The sequence below is a fragment of the Rutidosis leptorrhynchoides genome, unplaced genomic scaffold (genome assembly GCF_046630445.1).
Source record: "Rutidosis leptorrhynchoides isolate AG116_Rl617_1_P2 unplaced genomic scaffold, CSIRO_AGI_Rlap_v1 contig27, whole genome shotgun sequence".
NCBI classification, from domain to species: Eukaryota; Viridiplantae; Streptophyta; class Magnoliopsida; order Asterales; family Asteraceae; genus Rutidosis; species Rutidosis leptorrhynchoides.
Window position 1 is genome coordinate 72372 of NW_027266515.1, and position 23494 is coordinate 95865.

General features: G+C 36.3%; 3 protein-coding genes across 3 annotated transcripts; 2 read left to right on the forward strand and 1 right to left on the reverse strand.

The window, feature by feature from the left end:
* The first annotated feature begins 8377 nt into the window (after positions 1 to 8377).
* On the forward strand, positions 8378 to 11114 carry LOC139882431 (cytochrome P450 81E8-like). The gene is made up of 2 exons (XM_071866752.1): positions 8378 to 9289; positions 10527 to 11114. The coding sequence occupies exons 1-2, from the start codon at positions 8378 to 8380 to the stop codon at positions 11112 to 11114; spliced, it is 1500 nt and encodes a 499-aa protein (XP_071722853.1).
* Positions 11115 to 11285: 171 nt separating this feature from the next.
* LOC139882432 (cytochrome P450 81Q32-like) lies at positions 11286 to 13254 on the reverse strand. The gene is made up of 3 exons (XM_071866753.1): positions 12626 to 13254; positions 12418 to 12538; positions 11286 to 11333 (listed from the first exon to the last, which is right to left on the reverse strand). The coding sequence occupies exons 1-3, from the start codon at positions 13252 to 13254 to the stop codon at positions 11286 to 11288; spliced, it is 798 nt and encodes a 265-aa protein (XP_071722854.1).
* A 7862-nt stretch (positions 13255 to 21116) lies between these two features.
* LOC139882433 ((+)-piperitol/(+)-sesamin synthase CYP81Q2-like) lies at positions 21117 to 21458 on the forward strand. The gene has a single exon (XM_071866754.1). The coding sequence runs from the start codon at positions 21117 to 21119 to the stop codon at positions 21456 to 21458; it is 342 nt and encodes a 113-aa protein (XP_071722855.1).
* Positions 21459 to 23494: the final 2036 nt, after the last annotated feature.

Sequence of the window (23494 nt, forward strand, 5' to 3'; positions counted from 1 at the left end):
CTTTCCATCCCATTAGCAACCCTTCGTTTAAGTCTAGGTGGCCTGAAGTTGTTGTCTATTCAAAGCCAAATTCAATGCAGTAGAAATGATATTGCCAATTCGATTTCTTTTTGTATTGTTCAACATTTAGAAGTCTCTCGCATGTAGTATACGCAAGAAAATCCCATAAACCTCTCGGGAAAAACACAAAATTACCCTTGTGAGATTGTAATAGACTGGGATATCAATTACATCAATCAGCCATGATATTGATGGGAGCTCGCCGCCGCTTTTGGACTAAAAGTGTGTTAGAGAAATCCCTTATGATGTTTTAAAAATGACAAAATAAATCAAAGGCTACTAACATGTTTAATTGTTGAGTGACAGACTATGCAGATGATAGAACATGTAAAGGATATTGTCAAAGTCTGAAGACTGCCAAACTTTAGTGTCAAAGTGTGTTCTACATCAGAAGTCTGCCAACTCTGACAAATTCCAAACTAAATGTGAATGAAAAACCAAAAAACAGACTCTATGCTGAAGCTGAACTTATTTAGACTGTGTTCAGACCCAGATTATAAAGTCTATTGCACTCAGACTCAGATTGTAATGTCTATTGCACTCAGATTTTAAAATCCAAATTCAATAGAACGTAACATAAGCCACAATCATATAACGACTAGTGATCTAGTTTGGATTCTACATCAAAATTGATTTGATTGACTCAAGTTAATTGATTGACAATTGGATCTTGAAAAAAAGAACTTTATATATGAAAAAGCTCTACTTATGGAAACCAAGATTCTATTTGTATGGGCGATCATAATCAATTTGGGATTCTACTTCTATCACTCAACGGCTACCAAATCTTCTAGATACAAATATGTCCAATAGGTAGATTGGAAGACAATCCTTGAGATACTGTCCAACGGCTACTTTGGAAGTGGAGGAGTATTTAAGGAGATGAAGGACCGATGAGCAAGTAAGAGACGGAGCGTAGAATTTATAATTCCAAATTCTGAGTGACCTTCGATCATACACTTGTCTCTTGTGAGCTTAAACGTTTGTGATCGTGAAAGAAATACCAAAAGAGTGACTTAGTGAGATAGTGTGATCTACTACTAAGTGTTTGCATTCAAAGTTGTAATCTCTTGTTGATTGCATAGTGGAATACAACCAAGAAGGCTGTTAGTGTGGGAGAGTGGACGTAAGCTTGGTTTAAGCCAAACCACTATAAACATTGTTTTCTATTTCTTCCTTGAACTCTTTTATTTTGTTCGTAACTTTATTTAATTGTTAGAGTCTGATTTCATTTGCAAAGTCTATTGTTGACCAGATTTAGATTAAAAGTAAAGCTTTTCACTGTTTTTTGCAAAATTTGCTTTCATACCTATTCACCCTCCTCTAGGTGTTCGTACTAGCACTGTCAAAGTGCACATCAAAGTACATACAATTCTATTTTCCAAATTTCCTCATAGTGATCAAATATATGGACATGCGGATGAGTGCAGTTTTGGAACTGTATGGCCGTTGGGCGTCGATGGTGCGGAATAATACAAGAAGAAATCGAATTGGACCTGCCATGAGGACATGTGCAATGAATTTGATGTAGATGGATTGATTCCATTTTCGAATTCATGGGCAAGCCCAATGTTAAGTTACCTTATCATGGACACTCATTGCACTGCATTTATTGCTGTGGGGATCTTTAGTAGGGGCCAGCTGTCACCTCAACCTAGGTTCGTACAGATTGGAACAATCATTAACCTTCAACTTGTCTTTCTTTTGTACCGTACATGTCCCTGCCGCAGCCCGCGGGAGGCACGGAGAGCACCCGCACTTGCATGACTCAACCTGGATAGATCATTTCCATTTTGGGTTTGCTCTTCTTCTCAACCCATGCGTGATCATCATGAGTCCCTCCTCTACCGCTGTCGACAATGACCCCAAGCTCCCTTCAAACCTTGCCGTTGAGATCCTGAAGCAATTGTCGGCATGATAAGTTAATATGGAGGAGTCTTCAAACCATCATGGGAAAGAAGCTTTAGTGTAACACACAACTTATCATCCATAGATAGATGGCCAATTGGAAAGGACGATCCAAACACTTGAAGATATGCTATGAGTTTGTGTGATCAACTTTGAAGGAGGTTGGGAGGAATAGTTACTCAAACAAAAATCTTACTTGATTTGAGTTTTATTTACTAGTTCAAATTTGAGACATGTTATCAACACGAATGATTTGTTAATGTTTTCACATTTACTTGACCATTTGAAAATTGGAAAACTATACTCTTTTTTTTTTCATTATCATATCTAGGCTAAGAAGACTTCGAAATTGTGTCTTTTTTTTTTTTTTTTGGGAAAAAGCTATAGAAAACCCCAAACATTTCTTAGTATAAAAAATTTACTCCAAACTTTTTTTATGACACAAAAATCCTAAACTTTGCAAATTTTGACACATTTATCCCAAACTTTTTCTTCGTGATACAAAAAATGCTAAACTTGCATGTGTGTGACACACTTATCCTAAACTATAGAGCAATTTAATCTTTTACTTTTTAAAATTTTGTCCTTCTTTCTTCTTCTCTCTTACCTTTGTCGGCCATGGCGAAGGGAAAGGTGAGGACTATCATTGCTGACGTTGAGTGAGGGTCACCCTTGCTTAATGCAAGCAAGGGACCCTCACCTGGGCTGGGAAGGGCAACTCTCACATGATGTAGGACCTCCAGAACTATTTTGAGCAAAAGGCCCTTAGAGTCATTTGAAAATATAATTGCATTTTACAAAAGTCCTCCAAAAAAAATTGACCCAAACGCCTTTGCATTTGGTGAAATCCCCTTAGAGCCTAAAAACCCCTTCCAAATGCTGAATCAAATGGGCCTAAGTCCGTTTAGCATCTGAGATGTCACCATCATGGCCATTAGCACTGGCTTTGCCACTTGAATGTGACTATTGTCCCTTTGTCACTCCACCACTACCATTGTTGTATTGATGGCACGGCACACTAGCTCTATTTCAAACATTCATGTATACATTTGGGATATGCGAGCTTACTCTATTTTAATGATTCGATAGTGTGGGCCCTAGGTGAGCCCCTCGTAATTTACTGGTTGTTGTGTCCTCGCTTGCTTTCACTTTATTGCTGAAGGCCATAGCCCTTGCCTATGAACGATGAAGGGAGGGTTGATTGCAACAATAGACTCCTCGAGAATGGAGGCAGTGGAGAAGGCGATGATCATAGGTAGGAGGTTCGGGTCTCTCCCTCTCTACTTTATTTTTAGCCCTAATTTTGGATGAACTCACCTGATTACGTTGGCTCAATTCTCTACAAAATCGTTGTTTCTTCTTCGAGGAATCACGTGAGAGTGCTAGTATGAACAAAATAAAGGAGTTAGGGAAGAGAATAAGAACACAGAAATTATAGTGGTTCGGCTTAATCCAAGCCTACGTCTACTGTCCCAAGCTAACAGCCTTCTTGGCTGGATTCCACTATGCAATCAACAAGAGATTACAACTCTGAGTGCAAACACTTAGTAGATCACACTATCTCACTAAGTCACTCTCTTGGTATTTCTCTCACGATTACAAACGTTTAAGCTCTCAAGAGACAAGTATATGATCGAAAGTCGCTCAGACTTTGGAATTATAAATTCTACGCTCCGTCTCTTACTTGCTCATCGGTCCATGATCTCCTTAAATACTTCTCCACTTCCAAACTACCCGTTGGACAGTATCCCGGAGAATCGTCTTCCAATATACCCATTGGACAGCTCTGTATCTAGAAGATTTGGTAGCCGTTGAGTGACAAAGGTAAAATCCCAAATTGATTCCGATCACCCATACAAACGAAATCTTGGTTTCCATAAGTAAAGCTTCTTCGTATAGAAAGATCTTGTCTTCAAGATCCAATTGTCAATCAAATAGATTGAGTCAATCAAATCAATCTTGATGTGGAATCCAAACCAGATCACTAGCCGTTATATGATTGGGCTTGAGTTACGTTCTGTCGAGTCTGGATGTAAAGTCTGATAGCCATAGAATTTACAATCTGAGTCTGTAGACTTTACAATCTGGGTCTGTAGACTTTACAATTTGGGTCTGAACATATCTGCTTCTGAACAGATTTAGCTTTAAGGTCTGTACCCAGTTCAGCTTCAGCATAGAGTCTGTCTTCTGGTTCAGCTTCAGCATAGAGTCTGTCTTCTGGTTCATCATTCACGTTCAGTCTGTAATTAGTCAGAGTGAGCAGACTTCTGATGTAGAACAGACTTTGACATTAAAGTCTGGCAGTCTTCAGACTTTGACACGGCAGTCTTCAGACTTTAACACAGAAGTCTGGAAATCTTCATAATATACTTTGGGCATATGTTACGTTCAGTCTTCTGGTCGTCTTCACACTTTGACAATATCCTTTACATGTTCTATCATCTGCATGGTCTATTACTCAACCATCAAACATGTTAGTAGCATTTGATTTATTTTGTCATCTTCAAAACATCATAAGGGATTTCCCTAACATCACAACCCAAGCTCAATTCAATCGGTTTTGATTTAATGCAGTTTGCGAAATCTTCCATGTGAGAGGATGCGCGCATTATATTACTAGGCTCCCATGTCAGCCGTTCCATTTTCTGCCTCCACCACGACTAGGTTGTTGCCGCCCACTCCATGCAGCCCCACCACCATAAGGCCACGCCCAAGAGCTTCAGCTCAAGACCTTCTAAAGGCAAATTGTTGGTCGCTCCCTCGACCTTTCCACCGTCACCACTGGCAACTTGCTCTCTGTCGCCTAGATTTAGAAACTCTTTGACACCTTCCTCTATTGCCAAGAGGAGTTTAGGGTCAGCCTCTTCAACAGGAGGGCTAATGTCGTGAGATCATCGACTACGGAGCGCTTGCTAGTCGAGTTCTACAAGGGGAGTATGAAGAAGGAGACCATTTGTAGTTATAAAAAAAGGAAAATAAAATAAATAAAAGAAAGGGAAAAATACAAAAAAAATATTTCGAGTGGAGTTGCGCATGTCAGTTAGAATAGCCACTATTAACTAAACCGCCACATTAGGATTTCCGTTTTAAATTGTTTTGGATGGATTACAAAAGAAAATCGTCAAAAAGTTTATGGCTATATCAATTAAATTAGAAGGTCCAAACTTGAATTGCGATCCATATAATAAATTTAAACTTTTTAGGCAGTGTATCTCTTTTTATTTTTTTTGCCTTGAATTCAGGCCTGAGTATAGAGTTAGCTATGTAATCCAAACATATCACAAGCTTGTCAAAACATAAATAAAAACATGGTGAATGCCACCGGTTTGATGATGCTAGAGTGCATACTCTATTTGGTCAGAAGGTCCACCACTCAAAAGTGCCAATTATAGGTAGAGGTGTCAAAATAGGTTGAAAACCAATTTGAACCCATATCCAATAAGATTTGTCATATATGGGGTAGTTAAGTTTTAATGATTGGGTTGTTAATGAGTTTGAGATGTATGTAAGTCTAATGATAAATGGGTTTTCTTTAAACCCATTTACAACCCATTTACAACCCATTTAACTTATAAAGGTTATTAGTTGAGTCAACACATTAAGGATATATCATTCTTTTTGAATAGTTTTTATCATTTTTTTTTATTTTCGATTTTTTAAATAATTTTTATTTTATTTTATTGTTAATTCCTTTTCTTTTGTTTACTTTTTTTTTTCCCTACTAAGTCCGATGCCTGACCCTTCCCGAGAAGGTTAGGTTGTAGTCCTCACCCAATCACACTGGTGAGCCTGGAGCTCGTCGATCAAGTGAGGCCAATGCCTCACTAGCCTAAGGCGAGCTTCACTAGCCTAAGGCGAGCTCAATCTCACCATATCTAGTGAGTTGATCTTGCTAGCCTCAACGCTAGTGAGACTAAGCATCATCGGCATCGAGGCGAGCTCGACCTTGCTAGATTTAGTGAGGTGGAGCCTCCCCCAAACCCAGCGAGGCTTGGCTCATTGGAATTGGGCGAGCTCAAGCCTCATCGACCTATGGCGAGGTTGGCCAGGACAGGTGAAGAAGGAGAAAGAAGAAAAAGAAAAAGAAAAAAAAATTCTATTTAAAAATAAAAACAAAAACAAAAGTACTTAAATTAGTGAACAGAAAATCAGATCGAATTTTCTATACCAAGCAAAAATTTTGTTAATTTATTTTCAAGTTTCAACCAAACACTGGAAAATATTATCATTTTTAGAAATACCACTTTTTTCATGAAATAAATGAAGCTTCAATTTAAAAAAAAAATTATGAAATTTATCCATTAATTTTGTAATTTTATGGGAGTGTTTTAACAATATGATTTTTCTTAAAATATGAAAAGAAACAAAATTTTCTATATTTAGTTAAATATGGAAGTATTTTAGTAATATGGATCGAGTCAAGTTGGGTATGTGTCAATAAATTTACCTTAGTGACAAATGGGTTAAGGACAGGTTAATGGGTCAATTTAAGTTATATAATTTATGAGCGACCCAAACCAAGCAATCCTCACCCAATCACATTGACAGGTGAAGAAGGAGAAAGAAGAAAAAGAACAAGAAAAAATAAAGAAAAAAAATTATATTTAAGAATAAAAATAAAAACAGAAGTACTTAAAATTAGTGCATAGAAAATCAAATTTTCTATACCAAGTAGAATTTTTTTTTAAATTTATTTTCAAGTTTAAACAAACACTGGAAAATATTCTTATTTTCAAAAATACGACATTTTTCATTAAATAAATGAAGCTTCAATTAAAAATATATATAATTTATCCATTAATTTTGTAATTTTATGGGAGTGTTTTAACAATATATATTTTTAAAAAAATGAAAAGAAATCAATTTTTCTATTTTTAGTTAAATATGGAAGTATTTTAGTAATATGGGTCGAGTTGGGTTGGGTATGTGTCAATATGTGTCAATAAATTTACCTTAGTGACAAATGGGTTAAGAACGAGTTAATAGATTAATTTAAGTTGGATCATTTATGACGTGACCCAACCCACCCGTTTGACATGTTTAATTATAGGCTAGATGTCCATTATTAGAGTACCTTGACTGGAACTAGAGAAAGAATGCCAAGTCTTATCTTTTCTTTTTTTTCCTTTTCTTTTTTTAACCGTACACTTTGAATCCTTCTTGTCATAATTTATTTTTATCTTTTATGATACAGGGACATGAACTCATGGAGGCGTATCACGGGATAATGACAGGTTGTTAAGAAGCACGCTCCATCCGATGACGCACGGGAACATGACAAATTCCGTAAAAATCGATGATAACTTGAAGTAATCCTTGTTTTTGGTGCATGTTAGACCCCGAATTTGTCTAAAAGTTGCATTTTATACGGCCTTCCATGCGTCGGTGCCCTGTGTGAGGGGTGTTTATGCATTGAGGCGAGGGTCATGAGATCTCGTTGCATGGCTGCGACCATCAATGTGGTGACGGCTCTCTACTTTTCTATCAATAGTGGCGTAAGCGGCATCGGTCAGCTAAACGAACCCTAGCTCTGCCAAGAACCACCGTCGCCCATCGTGTGTGCCCCGGTGAAGTAAGCCCTGACTTTTTCCCAAAGTTAAGTAAGCTCATTCCGTGCTCTGGCTAGTAGCCGGCGCGATGGACGAGCACCTTAGGAGCTTTAGGCGAGCAATTGAGAGGCTAAAGATGATCAACAGTAAAAGGACCTCTCAATGAAAAAAAGAAGGAAAGGAAAGAACAAAGAAAAGAAAAGAAAACTAGAAAATAAAGAAAAGTCAAAGGAATAAGATGGCATTTTGTCACGTCACGTTGCGGATCATGACATATAGGTTGACTTAATTACCACAGTGAAAATTTTGGGCTAGACTTCAACTTAAAAATTTAATTGCATTTTCACTTGAAGATCTAGGACTACAAAGAGCATGGAATGAGTTTACCTAGCCCGACTGAACTGCCGCAATGAAAAATCCACAGAAATTCTACTATTAAAATATTTCGAACTAAATTTAAATTCCTATAATAATCTTATATTTTCCCGCCGGCTAAACAATTGAGAAATTTTGGGTCAAAATCGTTTGGGATAAATTCTAATTACTAACGATGAATTTGCCAAATGTCAACTGTCTCCTTTTTGTGGTTGATGACGATTGATGAGCTTTCTCTCCTCATGTTTGAGATTATATATATATTTGGTAATTTTGGCTCAAAATCGTTTGGGATCTAATTACTACCAACGAATTTGCCGAATGTCAACTGTCTCTTCTTCAAGGTTCATGACGATTGATGAGCTTTCTCTCCCATGTTTGAGATTATATATATATTTGGGTCACCAGCAAGGAGCATGCAACTATTTTCTATATAAGAAGCATGGACACCGTAGCCTTTCCCCAATACCAAGTTTGTCCCAACCATGGAGACTTCATCGCTCTACACTGCCCTTCCTCTAGCTTTCCTCCTACTCCTCACTCTCAAGCTCTTCTCTTCATGGTTCAAGAAACCGAAAAACCTTCCGCCCAGCCCACCTTCCATCCCCATCCTGGGCCACCTCCACCTCCTGAAACACCCCCTCCACCGAACCCTCCACTCCCTCTCCCAATCTTACGGCCCCGTCTTCTCTCTCCGCTTCGGCTACCGCCGAGTGGTTGTCGTCTCATCGGCTGAGGCAGCCGAAGAATGCTGTACTAAGAACGACATCACGCTTGCCAACCGCCCCTCTACTGTCGCCGGCAGGCACATTGGGTATGACAACACGATTGTCGTCTTTGCCTCGTACGGAGAACAATGGCGTAGTCTCCGCCGTGTTTGTACTCTTGAGATCTTTTCCTCGGCCCGTCTCAACTCCTTTCTGCCCATTCGGAGGGATGAAATCAAGCGACTCCTGCTTAATCTAAACAAAAGAGCCTCAGAATCTGGGGACGACTTCACTAAGGTGGAACTAAAACCGATCTTCTGGGAGATGACATTCAACATCGTTATGAGGATGTTGACTGGGAAGAGGTATTACGGGGAAGATGTGACCGATGCCGAGGAGGCGAAGGTGTTTCGCGAGATCATGTCTGAAATTGTGGAATATGCTGTTAGTGCGTATCCAGGGGATTATTTGAGTATCTTGAGGTTGTTCTTAAGGAATTATGAGAAGAGGGTGACTTGGTTGCGCAAAAGATCGGACGAGTTGTTTCAAAATCTGATTGAAGAACAGAGAAATAGTCGCAGAAAAATATGTAGTGGAGAGAGTAGGGAGACCGTGCTGGATCATTTGCTTTTGTTGCAAGAGAAGCAGCCCGAGTTTTACACTGATGAGATCATCAAAGGGCTACTATTGGTACGTAGAAATTCGACGATCTTTCGCATCTCATCCTCATCATGGAATACTGCGTACATATAAACTGGATCATCCATTGTCTTAAAAAATACAAAATTAATTATGGTCCTATGGTAAATCAATAGGAAAATTATCCAAAAAAAATCCTGTATCTATTGCATCCAATCCTCACTATGGAAATCATTGACATGGACGATTTTGTTAGGCTACTCCATTTAACATGCAACATTTTAATATTACTAATCATTAGAGAGCAAAACAAATATGTAAAAAAGTATTTGATTGTGCATCATAGTAGTTTGACAATTTAGTATCTAGATTGCTGAATCTGTTCTCTCTTAGACAGCATGTCCTAACATTGAAAACCCTAGAAACACGTGTGTACATTCATTGACAGTGATAGTTTTCTTGAGAATGAATATTGCAAGTTGATTCTGACATTAAACATCTGCTTAAAAAGATGTAAATTCTTGTTGTGATCAATTAACTCGTTCTTTACATAATTATAATCAAAGGGATATCAATGGACGAATGTTTTAGGTTTTGCGAAAGTATAGGTTTCCCTGCTCTCAAATTAGAAAAAGGAGCAAAGAGCGTGCGTAAAAACCAACACATAACATTGTCTAGATATATCTATAGATCCAAATATTGCAATCTCAAATAGTTAAAAGTAAGAAAACAAGTCTGCCTAAATTTGAACGATTTCATAGATCTCTTATGTTGTCAATCATCTTTTGCATTAAGTTCAGCATATAATTATGATTCGTCTTAAGTAATTGATAGGTGTAACTGAATCTTTTCCAGGAAAAGGTTGAGATTGAAATCATGGATATATTTGTTTTCTGTTAACTATTCAGAATAGCAATATAAAAAGTCTCTCTATCTATTGCCTCACTCAATAGTATATTTATGAAATTAGAGGAAAATGGTTATGAGGTAATGAGTAAAATTGAATTCTCTCAAGTTCCTTGGACACAATAATCTCATCGTACAGAAAACTGGATTTCCTTCTTGAAGTAAACAAAAGTTCTGGCCTATTACTCACGCATTTATGCGGATATACAAATTAAATTGTAAACAATTGTTAATTTTGAAGTCATTTATAATAGCCGATCTAATAACTTATGGATTGCAGTAAGATTTCTCTAATATTAATGTTTGAATTATTACTCTTTTATCATTTCTTCCATTTCAACAATGTAATGACAATTTGTTTTTGCTCTATATTCTTCTATAGGTCATGCTTATAGCAGGCACCGATACTTCTGCTTCGACAATGGCAAGGGCAATGTCCCTTTTAATTAGTCATCCGCATTCCTTAAAAAGAGCTATTGAGGAGTTGGATAATGTGATTGGTCAAGAACGCTTGATACAGGAGACGGACATTGCAAAACTTCCTTTTCTCCAAAACATTGTATTAGAAACTCTACGTTTGAAACCACCGGCACCACTTCTAGTTCCACACATGTCATCAGAGGATTGCATCATAGGCGGTTATGATGTACCTAGTCAAACCATAGTATTCATCAATATATGGAGCATTCACAGGGATCCGAAGTTGTGGGATGATCCGAAAAGTTTCAGACCCGAAAGATTTGAAAATGAAGATAATGGACAATGCAAGCTATGGTCATTTGGACTTGGGAGGCGAGCCTGTCCAGGTGGAAACATGGCCCAACGGGTGATCAATGTGGCTTTGGGATCGTTGATCCAGTGTTTTGAATGGAAAAGAACAAGTGAAGAAGGAATGAATATGCCTAAGGCGTTGCCATTGGAAGCCATGTACAAAGCCCACGAAATCATGGCGGCGATTGCTGAGCATTGAGCGGGAACCAAGATATTGCTATGAGTCCTTGTCTTATGTGTTTGTACCAAAAATAAATAATCCATTGCTAAGGACGTCTTAGATTCATAAATTGTATTATGGCGGACAAACTTGTACGAAAATGGTTAAAGTCATTTGGATAAGTTTCGGTATCTACCTTATTGGCCTCTTTTATGTTTCTAACAATTTATTTTTCCCATTCAATGCTTTCGCCAAACCCTGTTATTAATATGGCACATGTCTTAATGCACCACAGCCAAAAGTTGTTCCTCTCACTAAACTTCTCAATATCAATTCTTGCTCCAAATAATTTCATTGGAAACAACCCACAAATAATTTTTCTAACATCATAATCATATCCACTACTTCCCAATTTATATTTTTTCGATTTTTATGCAAAAATTTACCACTTTAAGTCTCCAAGCCAACCTCTGGTCCTAACTTTCGCATGGAATGACACCAATTTTCACTCGAAAGATAATTTTGGCCCAAATTTGCAAGTATCGCATAAAAAGGCACCGACTTTTACCCAAGCGGTATTTTCCCCATCACTATAATTTTCTGTCAAAATGTGCACATTTATTTATGTGCTTCATTCATCAAGTTGGCGCCTTTCTTTTCTCTGAAAAATCTCAATGTTTTTAGTAAACGAAGTGGGTTCTTGAAAATATAAACACAACGCGCATTATCTTCCAATACAGTAATATTCCTTTTTCGCCATTATACAGTGTTGGTCTTGTAATCTAGACAGAAGAATCAGGAGTCCGTCAAAACAGAAAAAAAGGAAAGAAAGAATGTGAAAGGGCACCAATTTCATGACGCTATAGAGTATGATATAGGTGTTCGGAAGTTCAACCACTCAATAGGGCCTTTAATAGGAGAGATGTCCATTCTCGTAGTCCGCTTAATGGAGTTTAAGTGAAAATGCAAAAACTTCCCTCTTCTTTTTTTTTTTTTTTTTACAACTACGGACTTGCTTTCTTCTTATCATAATCTGTTGCTTATCTTATATAAAACAGGGACACCAATCGTAGATGCGTGGTGACCAAATACCCTTGATATTATCATAGTTTACCAATAGAGCATGTCCTCGTGTTGCACGAAACATGACACTTTCATATAGATTAGTTTGTTTGAAAGAAAAATGTATTTGAAAGATTGTTTTCAGACATTTTCATTATTTGAATGATGAAAAACTAATCAATATGCTGAAAACATTTTCTATGGATTAAAAACAACAAGTTTAGATTGTCGAATTCCATGACGACGATGAGATGCAAAAAATTGTCGAATTTCTACGTACCATTATAAGGTCTTTGATGATCTCATCCGTGTGAAATTCGGTCTGCTTCTCTTGCAACGAAAGCAAATGATATAGCACGGTTTCCCTTCTCTCTTCACGACCTGCTTTCTTGGGACTATTTCTGTGCTCTTCAAACAAATTCTATAACAGCTCGTCCGATCTCTTGCTCAACCTAGACACTTTCTTCTCATAATTTCTAAAGACCAACCTCAAAATACTCAAGTAGTCCCCTGGATACGCACAGAAAACATACTCGATAATTTCAGACATGACCTCGCGAAGCACCGTTGCCTCCTTGGCATTGGTCACATCTTCCGCAAAATAATTCTTCCCAGTCAGCATCCTTACAACGATGTTGAATGTCATCTCCAAGAACATTGGTTTTAGCTCCACCTTAGTGAAGTCGTCGCCAGATGATGAGGTTGAGATTAAGCAGGAGTCGCTTGATTTCATCCCTCCGAATGGGCAGAAACGAGTTGAGACGGGCTGAGGAAAAGATCTCAAGGGTGCAAAAGCGGCAGAGATTGCGCCATTGTTTGCCGTAGGAGGCGAAGACAAGGTTCGTGTTGTCGTACCCAATGTGCCCACCGGCGACGGTGGAGGGGCTGTTGGCAAGGACGATGCCGTTCTTACTGCAGCAGTCCTCGGCCACTTTGGCCGACGAGACGATGACCACTTGGCAGGAGGCGAAGTGGAGAGAGAAGATGGGGCCGTAAGATTGGGAGAGAGAGAGTAGAGTATTTGGTGGAGTAAGACTTTCATGTGGTGGAGGTGGCCTAGGATGGGAATGGACGGCGGACTCGGAGGGAGGTTTTTGGGTTGCTTTTGAGGAAGCATCGACACTTTTTGGGAGGTTTTGTGTCGTGTCAGAGTCGAATATTCCAACACGCGTCCAATATTTTTCGATACTCAGTTAATGGGTGTCAAAAAATCCGACACATGATTAACTCATTTGACACTATTTAACACATGAGTCTAGAATTCAGACATGCGAGTTCGGAATTTTGACACACACGGGGCCAATTCTAAAACTTTTCAACAAACTACAAAATATAAATATGTAAAAAATAAAAATAATATATTAGGTAATAAGAAAAATCTAATCTTCTTTTCTCTTATAAGTTTGCCCGTGAGACCAAATTCAGCCCATAAATTTATTTATTTTCTCTTCTTCCGACACGTTCTAATATGTGAGTTTAGAGTAATAATTGTTTTTCTTTTCCTCCAAGTTTTATGGACTATTGGAATGGAATTAAATTTGTCAATTGAAATAATGAATGATATTAACAAATAGTGGATTAATGCTTTTGATTATTTATTTATTTGTGAATTTATATCAAATTAATTTGATTAAAATAATCATAAAAATGATAATTTATCATGTATTTATAAAAATATATATTTAATATATAATGTGTTATAATGTATCGGGATTTTTTATTTTTTGATAAATGACATGTCGGCATGTTGTATCGTATCATTATTGCGTGTTGCGTGTCGGTATCAGTGCTACTTACGTTGCTAAACTATGAAGAGATGAACTTGAGAGTGAGGAGGAGGAAAGTCAGAGGAAGGAAAGAGTGATAGGATGAAGCTTTATGGCTAGGACAAACTTGGTATTGGCGAAGGTTGTGGGGTGCCTAAATAGTATTCTCTCACTCCGATGCTTCTCACCAAGTTGAGTTGACTTGTTGCAACTCTTGCCCAAATTCTTACCTATTTATCAATTATGGCGTGTTTTTCTTTTTAGTATTGACCATTTGTTGCATGCGGGGAAAAGAAAAAAGTTAATGAAATTATGGAAAGAGAGTCAACACATGGTCACGAATCATCATCATGAAGTAGACACACATTTGGCTTTAAGATAAATTCTGAGTGCCAAAACTTGATATGAGTTCCAAAAGGTACACTCGCTCGTGCCAAGTTTTGACATTTGGTGGGTGTACTTATTTCAAAGATTCATGATAATAAACCACCCGCCTTGAATATCTTTCAACGGTTTAGGATCATTTTTTTCTTAAATTCAAATTTCATAAAATTTGTCTTAGGATAAATTAGTTGCAATTTCTAGGTTAGATTGCATTTTTAGAATAAAAAATCATGTGCACGTCATATAGAATTAGGTCCATAAAATGCATGTCCTTTAGTGATTGTTGTTAGGTTCATTTAATTAGAAATTGCCGTCATGAGATTAGGTCATTTAATAAATGTCGCATGATATATAGCTCACATATTAAATTACATGTTGCATGTCATTTTAGTTAAAATAATTTTGTACGTCATTGCATTGTATCACACGTCATTAGAATTAAGTCATTATGGTTACTTTTGATTGCATATTTAATTATTGCATGTTCATTAAGAAATCATTGCATTTCTATTCATTCATATAGTTTAGGACATGTTGCCATGCCATATCATTTCATATTAGATTAAAAGCATTGCATTGCATATGGACTATAGTCTCGTTAAAAAGTGAAAGCGAAATTTGAGTGATTGCTTATTAATTAGAAACCATATTTAGGGTTGTTGATGTGGATTTTAATTTAACACTGCAAATGCTTTCGTTGTTTTGAGGTAAGTCCTACATTATTTAATTGTTTTCTTGGGTATTAAATTGGTGGTTTGTGCACCTGCATGAACACCTCACATGTTAGGAAACAAATTTAAAATCAATCCAAATCACTTGCGGAACAATTTTCAAAATAAAAAGAAAGGTACCGAAAGGGCATTAAAGGAATCTAGTGTAACCAAGTCCCCGTACCCATAATCTCTGGTTCGTAGGAGTAAAGTAAAACTCTCGTTACTTTACTTGGGTTTCCAATTGACCCACCAAAAAAAAGATTAGTGGCGACTTCTAGATAAAATCAATTGTATGTTAAAAACTTAAACCAAAGTCGTGAATTGGTATGGAATTGGAAGAGCCCGAGTTAAGTCTAAGCTTAACAATCCTTTAGCCAAACCTTAGGTGGTTTACACCCCGAAAATTTGGTCGCGACACATAGTAATTGTTCTCACTATATATTGGGTTTATTTAAAGGGTGTATATTTATCATATTTTAGAAAGATTCAATATGCAGCATTGTAAGCCATGAATTGCTCATCATTAAGGGTGATAAATTGAATCTCTCACAATGTCCTCATTTAGATTTTGAGAAAACTCAAATAAATGATGTACCTTAAAATATCACATATGCTCAAGTTTACATTAGACTGAACATTGCTTTTGCAACATGATTTAGGCTATAGTTAAATCTATGACTAAATTACTAGATTGTTGCCAAGAAGGTTTTGAGGTACTTAAAGAGAACAATGGATTATATGCTAATTTATATATATATATATATATATATATATATATATATATTCGAATGCAGACTTTGTTGGCTATCAAGATAATATGAAGTCGATAATAGGATACATTTTAATGTTAGTAGGAGGTGTAGTATCATGGAAAAGTGAGAAATAGAAATCTATATCATCCTCTACCATGTAAGCAAAGTTTGTAATGTGCTTTTCAACTGCTACTCATGTTATTTGGCTTTGAAACATCTAATGATTTGACCCTATTTAATTTTGTGAATAGACCCATATAGTTGTATTATGACAATAACTTTACGGTGTTATTTATCAACAAACAATAATAGAAGTCTTAAGGGGTCTAAGCATATGTTGATCAAGTTTTCCAATCGGAACCAGGGATCGGATTCCTAAACTTAAAATTGTTTATATCTTTTGCTTTTCTTTTACCCTTTACCAATGCGTTTTGGTTCTTATAGGAAGTCCATTATCAAATTCATGGAACATAACACTAATGGACTCTATCCAATTGTTTAATTGAGTCTTGCACATTTATGGGTCAATTTAGTGAGCTCTTTGTAAAGACAAACAAGAGATGAATTCAAGTTCATTTCCCATGATTTATTATGTAATTTAGTGAGATACCCATCGGTTTAGGAAGGAAAATTTGTTTTGTCTTCCCATTGCTTTATCATTCTTCCTCGAGCAAGTATTTTCTAAATAAGATGTTTGGATAGTTTACAAGGACCTAGATTCATCTTTATTCTCTTTCCTTTACTTTTTTCATGATTGTGGTTGCAAACAACTTATGGTTTCTCTTAAAAGAATGTGGGATGAATGAAATGACCATAGAGAACTCATAGATGAATGATTATCCAATGCTAGAAAAATTTGAAGTTGACAATCAATAGGGTTTCTGTGTGTGTGTGTGTGTGTGTGTTTTTTTTTTTTTTTAAAGAAGTTCTTTCGCAACTCTTCCATCATTTTTAAGAAGCCAAACATGTCTAAGCCAAATATGTCTAAAGCTTATTCATTATTGTTGCATCCATTTTCGTTTTGTTCAACTAAAAATGAATAAAGACACAAACACACACACACACACACACACACACACACACACACACACACACACACACACACATATATATATATGGATCCTGTGACGGGGTAAGTTCCAAGTTCTGAATTTCGACAAGTAGGTTTCATATTTCAAAAAATGAGGAACTTGTACTTAAGGTAGATTTCAGGTTTCAGTGGAACTTGTAAGGAAACCGAAACCACTCACTTCTAGTGTCAACCTAGAGTAAAGGCGAAGGGCATCTAGTTATTAGCCTTAAAGATATTTCAATTTACAGGTAAAGAAAGCTTAACCATCTAGGCTCATTGGAACCATAAGCATATTTTCTAGTAACACATTGGGTTTTATAATACTTAAGGAAAGAGAATGACTAACAAAGGGGAGAAACACATTCCGTACTACTCTCTATGATATATAATTCATTTGCCACACTACTATATTAAATCTTTATCAGTAATGTTAAAAATACCAGTGACCATGAAAGGTTCTATGTATATACATATAGTTATCACCATGATTTTTGTGTTTAAGGCTTTATGGGATTTAATTGACTATTAAGAATTATTTCTAGACCAATATAAAGTGCTTACATACAAAATAGTTTTAATTAATATAGCATAAATGGGAGCATGTAAGTTTTTGATTAATTGATATAGCCTATTGAAAATTTTAATGTTCATCCTAACTATTCTAAGAAAATAACAATCGATATATTGAAATAGCGCATTCGAGTGTAATCGAGTTGAAAAACTGCAAGCAACAATCTAGCATTGTCTCTAAAAAGATAATAAAAAATCCTATGATGAAGCTCTAAAACCTTACTCAATTGGGTTTTAACTTTTCAAGATTTTCTTTTTAAGAGAAAACTATTCAAAATGCTAACTTTTAAGCTTTTTCATGAATTTTAGAAAAACAAAATAAAAATAAAAATCGGAATTTTAAAATTAATTTTAAATTTTTATCAGAAAATAGGGACAAAGGGCTGGCCCTAGGGCCGTGTCTGAATATGGGTTGTAGTCTGGTCCACAAGTTGGGTTCGTGGACCCAAAAGTTTAAACAATGGAATCGGCTCACTGGAATGAAGCCCAATTCTGCCACCACAAACCCAAGTCTATGCCCACTTCAGTTAGAACCATCAAACCCAATTATGAAAATAGCCCCACAATTCAGTCCAAGCCCATCCAACTCAAACCCGAAATCCTAAGAAAATTAAATAAAAACAAACGGGCCCGATTCTCAACAAACAAGTCAAGCCCAACCTCATTGAACCCACGCTGAGCCCGAATCCACAAAACTCATGCTCGCTTCCCTTTTTTTATCTAAATTTCTCCCTTCCTCTCTCTCTCTCTCTCCCTTCTCTCTCTCTCTCTCTCTCTCTCTCTCTCTCTCTCTCTCTCTCTCGTCATTACCCTTTTCTTTGTTATTTTTCTATATTCTTCTTCCCCGACTCTTCCTCTTGTCATCCCCTACGCTTGGCTTCCTATTTCCAGAACATCAACTTTTGTCCTACGCCTCACAACCAACCGACCACAACTTCAACCAATGATTCCTATGCTAAATTTCCGAAACATGAACACATATGGTTCATATTCAATCGTCATTAGGCCTCCCTTGCCGATTTCCTCTTCTCGTTGGACGGCCATTGTCGGCCGCAAAGCATGAAATATAAAAACAATGTAGACGGTGGCGGTGCCGGGGGGAAGCGAGACGACCGAATGACCAACGCCCCGGGAATGCAAATCACAAAAACGACACCCCAACAAAACGAATCAACTCGGGACACTCGATTTTGGCTAAAAATCAGAGGACGAAAACTTGATCTCACTTAAACATTTCGTTGAACAGGTGAAGAGCGCTCGAGAATCATGAGTTTTCCGACTCAACTGGGACCCAAACCCAAACCAAGACTCTCACCAAACAAACAATGAAACACACAACAACCAAAGGAGGGATGGATGAATTAACTCGCGCCCAAAATAAATATGTAAGTTTCTATATAATTAATGAATAATTAAACGGCTCATCAAAATTTAAGTGTTAACAAGAGGTTCACTAAGAACTCTACATATACCCTTTTTTTATATGGCCACTAAGCTATTGAGAATCATTCAAGTCAGGTGGTTGAATAGCATGAATCTTACTGATGAGAAATTTATCAAATATCTATTGTGTCATATTCATTACGATGATAGATAACAATGAGTTGGCCTTTCCTCTCAATAATTGCATTAACTTTTTGCTTATCCCCACCGGCAATCTAATTTTAACCGTGTGTCCTCTTCATTGTTGATGATGGACGATCATGACTTCTTGTCGCTATGGCAAAACATGGTTTTTGTTTTTGTTTTTGTTTTTGTTTTTGTTTTTTACTCAAAAATTAGGATTTAACTACTAGCGTTAGATATTTTATAATAGGCTTGATTGGAGAACTCAATTGCATTTGTTCCATTTTACTAATTTTTTTCCAATATAAAAATAGAGCAGAAATTTGTTTGCGTATTTTAGTTAATTTTTTCTATTCCCTAGAGTCGATCGGCAGCTAGAAAATAATTTTGGAATAGAAATAGGAATTAAAATAAAAATGTATTCGTTTGTTCCAAATAGGGGTGAGCATAGGTTCCACTTGGAACTTACTTGTTGAAACATGTTCAATAATTTTTGGAATGTGGGAACTTACCTGCATGTCCAAGGATTTGGAACCTACTTGTCAAAGGTTTTTAAGGTCTACCCAACTAACACATGTGCTATTAATTGAATGATTGCAGTAAATCATCATTTATAATGACCAACATTTGCTACAATCTACATATCATAACTCGTATTTAGATACACGAAGATAATGAAATATTATTAAAGTAAAAGTCTCAATTATGGATATTATTAGAAATGGAAGGTCAGACTAGTGGTTTCACATGATACACTGGTCATTGGATGTCATAAAATACCATGGGTCACGTGAAGTCATATAACAAGCAAAAAAGAAAGACTTGTTCTAGATTCCAAGTTCCCCCGGGAACCTTGACATTTTCGTTGGAACACGTACTCCAATTTTGGAACTTAGAACCCGCCCTATATATCCTAGAACTTGGAATTTTAGTGGTTCCTACTGGTTCGATTCTTAGGTTCCCGATTCTACCTTGGAACTATGCTCACCCCTATTCTCAAGAAAAAAAGAGAAACAAAGTCATTTTAAAGAAACAGGCTCCGTGTAATCTAATGTTGAGACCCATATCTAGATTGAGTGAGTCCCCATTTTTCTAAATAAGATAATAATAAATTCAAAACTTAGGAAAAATATTATAAATTAAATTTAAAGTAGTTTTACTAGATTTTGGTGTTAATTCTAGATTAAAATTAGTTTAGCATAAAAAAAATGAAAAATCTTAGATGAAAGTTTGGATTCAAAAATTAAAAAAGCTCTTAGCGGTTTACCATATGGGCATTGAATGTTGTTTTCCTTTAGAGATAATGCTAGGTCACAATAGGTTGGTGGCTCTACTGAGAGAAGATGTCATCTTTCCTTAAGATTCTATTAGAGACATCCTTTAAGATCCTCTATAATTCTGTTTTAATAATAAATAAAAAAAATTAGATGACTCCGTACAAGCCTTTTGCTTTACCATTTGTCTTTGTTCATAGCAGTCAAATAAGTCTGTATTCCATGTATTTCTGAAATCACTTGCTTCAAGGTTTGATGAGTTTGTGCAAATAAGTGCACCAACTTTAGGATCCCTCCCACCCTAATTGTTTCATCCTCGCCCATTCCACTAGGCAATGTTTGTTCTTCTTCTTGCAACTAAAAAAAGCTTAAAAGGTCCATGTACCTATTTATAGTAATCCCCCATAATTTATTGCTAATCTCCTCATATTGTGAGTTATAAATCAGTGAGACTCTCTGCTACCATTTCTAGCCCTTTATCTTTAACCATCTATTATCTTGAATTTTTAAAGGCCAAGCTAGAAAATTTTGATTAGTTAAATCCTTACAAAAGTCCAGTTTTATCTTAACATGAATGTTAAACTGTTTAGAAACATTCAAGGCAGGTGGTTGATTATCACGAATTGATGAGAAATTTATCTAATGCCAAATGTGTGTCCTCTTCATGATGATGATTCGTGACCATGCATTGGCTCTTTTTTTTCCATAATTGCGTTAATTTTTTCTTATACCACACGCAACACATGGTCATTACTAAAAACTAAGCAAGTCATAAGTGATAAGTAGGTAAGACTTTGCACAAGAGTTGCAATAAGTCAACTCCACACGGGGGGAAGCATCGGAGTGAGAGAATACTCTTTAAGGACTCCATAGCCTTGGCCGATGCCAAGTTTGTCGTCATACTTAGCATTCATCAATGCATGGACCTTTCATAGGGACCAAAAGTTGTGGGATGACCTGAGGAGTCTTAAATCTGAAAGATTTGAAAATGAAGATAACGGACAACACAAGTATTTGCCATTTGGGCTTGGGAGGCGAGCCGTTCCTGGAGCAAACATGGCTCAACGAGTGATCATAATAGCATTGGGATCGTTGGAATGGAAAAGAATAAGTGAGGAATTGGTGGACATGATAGAAGGAGAAGGAATTAATATGCCTAAGGTGGTACCATTGGAAGCCATGTGCAAACCACGTAAAATCATGGCGAGGATTGCTGAGCATTGAGTGGGAACCATGATATTGCTCACGTATTATGTGGATTGTGTTTGCAGAACAGAAAAATGCAGAACTTTCATTGTGGCATAAAGTCTTTAATGATATGTCAAAGTCTTAATGACAGGTTCGGTTCTCTATTGATCTAAATGATACCCTGTGTTGCTTCGTCCAGAAATGTCAATTTTGCTACAACATAGTAAGTACTGTATATTTTGTCGTACCAAGTTATGATGATCGAAAATTCTAAAAGAAACTTTAAAAACTAAAGGTGTGTTTTTTTGGGAGGAAAATCATATCAAAAAAGAAAAAGCTTTTTGGGAAATCAATTTCCAAGAAAATGCTTATCCTTTTTCAGGTTAAGAAATTCATCCTCAAGTATAAATATTTTAATCAAATACTGTAAAGTTTGGAAAACTAATTTGGGGAAAATTCTTTCATTTAAATAAATACACTCTATAGCATGCAAATGGAAGTATCTAATTGATATCAATGTGACTTGTGAAAACCACGATAATAAGTTTGACAGCGGAAATGGGATAAGAAAATGCGTGTGGTGATTCTCAGTTAAATGATTTATGAGGTAATGTATGTTTTCGTTGATGATTTTGAGCAATAGTTCGTCGAAAAATGTTTTGTGCGTTTGATGTGCTTGGTGCTATAGGACGACTAGTGTCCGCATCAGCGAATTTTGATCAAAATTGGTCAAATTGACTCAATTGACAAAAAAGTGAAAAAGTTTAGAATTCAATTGACAAAATTGAAAAGTTTAGGATTGAATTGGCAAACATACAATAGATTTATAACTTTTGGACAATTCTCTTAATATGTTGATACCCATGAATGCTTTGGATAAGACAGAGTTGAGCTATCTTGCAAAAATCACGCAAGAAGGGTACTGTTTATTAGGCATATATTGCAAGTGTGTTAGATAAAATAAAGTAAGTATATTATAATCTATGTCATAAAAAAAAAAGTCCAATTTGTCATTTGAGCAAATGAAAAGAGTACATTGAACATTTATCAATAGTTTAGGAACTACATTAAAATAAAATTAAAGAATTACATTGTACAGTTTAAAATATTTAAAGGATGACATTATATTTTGAATCAAAATCCAAGTACCATTCATACTTATATAGCCCTAGTAGAAAAAAAAAGGGGTAAAGATAGAAGTTTCTATCCTATCACCGAAAAGCAAAGTGGAATTGATGCTTTCTCGATGAAGCAAAGGACATGAGAAGCAACAGCTCGATGCACATACTTCTAAAATTTAGAATTTCCATATTTTGTGTCTTCAGAAAAGATGAAACTACATAGAGTAATATTAGACTACACCGCTAACTAAACATATTTCAATGAAATAATTTATTTATCTCGATAAAAAAACACACTTTTTATTATTTTGGATTTCGTGCTATTATACAGGTGTTGTTTCCTATTTATGATAATAACAAATATAATTAAACATTTTGCAAATGGTCTGATTCCCTTAGCTAAAAGGAGGCATTAATGAAATGTACGGGGTGCTTATAAGATAACTAAATATTCAGATTCTTCTCAATTATATTCTGTGGTAAGGAGGAAGTAGCAGTAAAAGTAGTTAGGAGTATGCAAAGAAATCGAGAACTGCTTGGATGTTCAGAACCAGAATGAACCCGTCTAGATTCAATGGTTCTCATGGAAATTGATCTAGTTCTTGGTTCTAATTTATGGGAACCCGGTAGTACCTAATCCGATTCCTTGTTCTAAGTGTGAAGCTACCTACCTGCGCATCTAAATCGGACCGGAATATTTATATATATAAGAAAAACTCGATTCACTTTAAGCGAAATGAAAGTCGAAGAAACAAAACGGTCGTCCTTACAATATCCCAGTTCTTCCTTGCTCTGGTAATATTATCTCTATTCCAGTCACTTCAAAGCAAATCCCCCATCAATGCCTCGCCATTCCCCTTTCCAGCCCTTGCCCTCTCCTTGGAGTCGCAAGAAACATCATAATTGCAACAAACAGAAGGCATAATTTACTTCCAACCTTCAAACCCACTT